This window comes from Nicotiana tabacum, chromosome 14, assembly GCF_000715075.1.
Source record: "Nicotiana tabacum cultivar K326 chromosome 14, ASM71507v2, whole genome shotgun sequence".
NCBI lineage: Eukaryota > Viridiplantae > Streptophyta > Magnoliopsida > Solanales > Solanaceae > Nicotiana > Nicotiana tabacum.
Window position 1 is genome coordinate 21,988,572 of NC_134093.1, and position 5,826 is coordinate 21,994,397.

The 5,826-nt window shown below is 40.1% G+C and overlaps 1 protein-coding gene across 1 annotated transcript; it reads right to left on the reverse strand.

Annotated features, from left to right (window-relative positions):
• Nucleotides 1-592: 592 nt before the first annotated feature.
• On the reverse strand, nucleotides 593-3,487 carry LOC142168844 (uncharacterized). Its single transcript, XM_075230006.1, has 5 exons — nucleotides 3,244-3,487; nucleotides 2,538-3,136; nucleotides 1,650-2,122; nucleotides 1,079-1,367; nucleotides 593-952 (listed from the first exon to the last, which is right to left on the reverse strand). The coding sequence occupies exons 1-5, from the start codon at nucleotides 3,485-3,487 to the stop codon at nucleotides 593-595; spliced, it is 1,965 nt and encodes a 654-aa protein (XP_075086107.1).
• Between the last annotated feature and the right edge of the window lie 2,339 nt (nucleotides 3,488-5,826).

Here is a 5,826-nt window from a genome sequence, read left to right on the forward strand (position 1 = left end):
ATCCATATACTATCCTCCTTAGGACAGTTAAATCATTTCACAAGGGCGTGGATGATCTGGTGCCCATACTTAGTAATGCTCCTCCCCTCCAAAATGGCCTCAGGTTCCAAAACAATGCATCCATGAGGTGATAAGGAGATTGGTAAATCTGGAATCACAGTAGCAGTGCCAATATGTTTCTTCAGTTGTGAAACATGAAATGTGTGATGAATTTTAGCTTGAGGGGGAAGGTCCAACTGATAAGCTACAGTGCGCACCTGCTTTAGAACCTTGAAAGGGCCAAAGTACTTGGGACTGAGCTTGTAATAGGAATGACCTTTGAGAGACATTTGCCTGTAAGATTGAAGTCTCACGAAAACCATATCACCAACAGTAAAAGTTCTGGGAGATTTCTTCTTGTATGCATGTGCCTTCATTCTACATTGAGCCAACTGTAAATGGTGTTTGAGAAGTCGTATGGTAGATTCTCTAGCTTGTAGGCTTCTATCTACTTGATCCACCATAGAGGTATGAGCTATGTAAGGCATGTGAGTAGGTGGCTTCTGCCCATAAAGAACTTCAAAATAAGTCATTTTGATAGCAGTGTGATAATTCATATTATACCACAATTCTGCAAGGGGCAGCCATTGTAGCCATTTTTAGGTTGATCATTGCACATGCATCTAAGGTATCCTTTCACACACTTGTTCACCACCTCTATTTGTCCATCGGATTGTGGATGATAGGCACTAGAGTGATGCAACTGTACTCCCTGTGTCTCAAATAGAGCTTGCCAGAATTTTCTCAGAAAAATGATATCCCTATCACTCACTATTGTTTGAGGTAGACCATGGAGCTTGTACATATTGTCAAGAAAGACTTGGGCGACTGTAGAAGCAGTGTAAGGATGTGCCAATACAATAAATTGAGCATACTTGCTCAGTCTATCCACCACCACCAATATGACTGATTTCTAATGAGATTTGGGAAGTCCCTCAATGAAGTCTAGACTAATGTCTTGCCAAACCTTCTCAGGTATTGGAAGAGGTTGTAGGAGCCCTAGATAGATGACATTTTCCCCTTTGTATTTTTGGCATACCTCATAGTTTCGAATATGCTTGTAGACATCTTGTTTCATCTTGGCCCAGTAGTACACTCTGTTGATCCTGAACAAGGTAGCATCCATCCCAGAGTGTCCACCCATGGCTGAATCATGTGAGAATTGCAATATTTTCTTTCGTAAAATGGGATCAAATCCTACCACTATTTTTCCTTTTCTGTAGAGTACACCCTCCTGTAACATGTAAACTGGATTAGAGAGAGGATCTGTTTGAAGTTGAACTAGCAATTTCTCTAGGTGTGGGTCCCCTTTGTATGACTCTTGAATCCTCAGTAAGAAATCAGAGATGATTGTGGTCAATGTATGCAGTTGAGATTCTTACACATGGCACATGGATAGAGCATCAACTATAATGTTCTCCTTTCCTTTCTTATACACAATAGAGTAATTATATCACGTCAGTTTGGCCAGCCACTTGTGTTGGCTTGGAGTGGAGATTCTTTTTTCCATCAAATATTTGAGGTTCTGGTGGTCTGTTTTAATAACAAAATGCCTCCCAATCAATTAAGGTCTCCATTTGTCAATAGCAGTAACAACATGTTTTATTTACTTCTCATATACTGATAGTTGTTGATGTTTTGTGCTAAGGGCCTTGCTCATATAGGCTAACGGGTGCTCAGCCTGTATCAGAACAACTCCAATACCTACCCCACAAGCATCAACTTCGATGACAAACTCCAAAGAGTAGGTGTAGTGCTCATAGCCTGCTTCAGTTTCAGGAAAGCTTCTGTGGCTTCTCCAGTCCACTTGAACTTGTCTTTCTTCAGCAGCTCTGTGAGAGGTCTTGCAATCATTCCATAACCCATCATAAGTCTTCTGTAATACCTTGTTAGTCCCAGAAATCATCACTACTTTGATAGTTTGAGGAGTAGGCCAACTCATCATTACCTTCACCTTCTCTGGATCAGCAGTAACTCCTGTTTGAGTGATGATATGTCCCAGATAGTCAACTTCAGTCTTCCCAAAAGAGCATTTGTTGATCTTAACAAATAACTGGTTTCCTTGTAAGATATCAAAAGCTTGCTGCAAGTGTATCAAATGCTTAGACCATGAAGGGATGTAGATGAGAATGCCATAAAAAAAATACTAGAATGAACTTCCTTAGAAAAGGCTGAAAAATCTCATTCATTAGACTTTGGAATGTTAAAGGTGCGTTTGTCAATTCAAAGGGCATAGATCTAAAGAGGGGGGTTGAACGTGGGGGCTGTTCTTAATAATGGCCATGATGAGATCTAAAAGCTATTTTCTCAATGTCATGATCAGTCATTCTAATCTGGTGATAACCAGATCTTAAATCCAACTTAGAAAAGTATTTTGATCCCCCTAGTTCATCCAATAACTCTTCAATCATATGAATAGGAAATTTATCTTTGATAGTACAATCATTTAACTTCCTATAGTCTATACAAAGTCTCCATGTACCATCTTTTTAATTAACCATAACAATATGAGAAGAGAAAGGACTCATACTTGACCTGATGATGCCAGATTCTAGCATCTCTTTGATCATTCTCTCAACCTTATCTTTATGGCAAGCTGGATATCTGTAAGGTCTTACATTGATTGGTGATGTCCCTTCTTTCAATACAATCCTATGGTCGTGATTCCTGTGGGGAGGTAGTTTGCTGGGCACTTCAAATAGGATCTGCTGCAATTCTTCTGGTGCTTGCACTTCCTGAGAGCACAAGGTTGGTTTAGCTTCTCCAGCTGGTTGAATGAAAGCTACTGAAAGCATGTTGATTTGGCTTGGTTTCTTAAGCATCTTCTGCATCCTAACATTAGCTACTACCTTGAAGGTTCTAGGTTGACTACCTCTTAGAGAAACCTTCCTACCCCCAATTTGAAATTCCATCCTTAGTAATTTGAAGTTCCACCTTATGTCACCTAGTGTGATCGGCCATTGTATTTGCAATACCACATCTGCACCACCTAATGGAATGACCAGCATGTCAGCCCTGAAATCCATACCTTGCATCTTCCATGTCACCCCCTGAGTCATCACAGAGTTGTGAACTTTATTGCCATCAGCTATAGCCACTGCAAAGGGAGTAATATTGTCTAGTTTACACCCCAATCGCTTGGCTACGACAAATCCATGAAATTGTGGGTTGATTCAGAATTAATTAGAACATGTACCATTTTGCCTTTTACAGCTCCTTTTACCCTCATGGTCCTATAATCACTGGTGCCATTTAGTGCGTGCATAGACACTTGAGGATTGAGTGTTGATTCCTCAAAGGTCTCCTCATCCACCAAATTCTCCTCCCACTCTTCATCTTCTGTTCCTTCATCCAATTCAAGAATGAATAATTGCTTTCTTTTATTACACTTATGGTTGGGAGTGTACTTCTCATCATACCAATAACAAAGCCCATGGGCCCTTGTCATGCCCCGAACCTAGGAGCGAGACAAGCACCCGGTGCCTCACCTAACCTGGCGTACCAAATTGCGACTAAGGGACTCTGAACACATAATGTCATACTTTGGCCATGGGGCCACCTTGCAAGACAATTTGCGAAGCAAAATATAAAACTGAATGAAAACTAGCGCTAACTAAACATCAATATAAAGCTAGGCTGAAAAGGCCGTCATAGCTACTACAGCTGACAAACCACCAAATTATACATACCAGGCCTACAAACCCAACATACTGTACTAACCAACAGGATATGTCTACAAGCCTCTACTGATAGATGTACTATGATCGGAACAGGGCCCCGACCTACCCATAACATATATACAGATATACACAACACTCTAGACCTGGCAACTCCGAAAGAGGTAGAGCTTACCGATCAGGCTGAACTCGGGAAACACCTACTGAGGAGATCTACTCGTCTGTCTATCTGAACCTGCATGCATGAAATGCAGCGTCCCCGGAAAAGGGACGTCAGTACGAAATAATGTACCGAGTATGTAAGGCAATAACATAACTGAAAATCGAAACTGAACTGATAATGTAATAACTGGAAGTAACTGGGAGTCAAAGATGATCTGGAGATATACTTACCTGCTGATACTGACTCAACTCCTTCAATATAGTAAGTAAAATAATTGTACGGCCTTATAAGGCTCGGTATATATATAACTGCTCTGCCATAGTAGGCTCGCTCATAGGCGCTCGGCCATACTAGGCTATGTATCTCGACCATGCTGGGCTCGCTCATAGGCGCTCGGCCACAGTAGGCTCGGTATATAACTTTCCATCTGATCAGAGGTTGCCCAATAGGGGCCTGCCCATCGATTATAGCTCGATGGTAATGAAAATACTGTAATACTGTATATATAGGCTTGCTGCTCTCTTGACTAGAAGAAGACAATACTAAAATTGAATATAGAGTCTCGATAAGGAATAATATTGTAACTTATGAGACTAGAATAGTGTGAATAAATTCATGAATATGAACTTCTCTTTTTGTCTCATTACTAACACATGTAGCTACGAGATCATGCCAAAATGAAGGAAGGCTTAGCCTTAACATACCTTATCACAATCTTTCCAATCACCAAGTTGAACTCACCTCTTCGCACCTTAATCTACAAGAATGATAATAATACTATCGTTAAGTTACGAAAGGTACAACTATCGCACAACGAACGACAAACCTATTTTTTAATAAAACGGGCAGCATCTCCCCTATAATCCTTACTTCCTCCAAATTCAAGATAACACCAACAATACAAGAACAGAACAATAACAACATATATACATCATTTTCCAGCCCTATATACACCATCAAATACTACAAAATAGCCCAACACACCCTAATCTCTTCGTACACAAAACGACCACCGTAGTAGTGTCAAATGACCCGAAAATATTATGATGAATGACCAGCCAACCACCCTACATTTATATGGTGTTTATAAACCCCTTCCTCCTCCAAAACTCCACAAAATAGTAGTAAAACACGCAGCCCAACAGCAACACAAAACAGTCCACAAAACAGTCCGCTACAAGTGAGTAACTCGAACTCACGGCTTCCGATCACCGTCCCGTGAGTTCATACAAGTATAGAACGACTTACCATGAATTTACAGAAGAAAAATTGGATGAAAGAGAGAAGTAAACTCACCTTATTTGTTGGATAACTCAGCTCTTATCTTGGTTCTTCAAACTCTAGGTTTTACCTCCAATTGGAACTTGAAAGGGAGAGAAAATCAATTAGGGTTTGTGAGAAATTTTTGGGAGGATTCTTTGCAGAGCTTATGTCTGGTTATTATGCTCTATTTTAAGTCTAATATATGAAGAAAATAGGCCCTTAAAAGGCCTCTTTGGACGACCCGAAATGGCCCATTTTTTTGGGCTCTCATTTAAGCAAGTAGGTGACACACCTACTTGTCACCTAGCAGCTTGCGTAGTATCGCACAAATGCCCATATCTTTCTACTACAATGTCGTATTGACAAACAGTTTAATGCGTTGGAAAATAGACTCATAGATCTTTCATTTGATGGGTGGAACACCCCATAAATCTAAGTATATTGGGAGAAAATCGCAGTTACATTTGACCCAAAGTTTCAGTAAAACTTATGAATGTAACTTGTGATGACTTTCATCGACTTTTGTTCCACAACTCTCTTGACTTCAAAACATAACACACGGATGTCATACGACTAATATATATCATAACATAATCTCCTTATCATGTTAAGCACCCTAGTCTCACCCCAAAGGTATATGTTATAACATTCCCAACTTGTCGACTTTCGACGAAACATTATTTT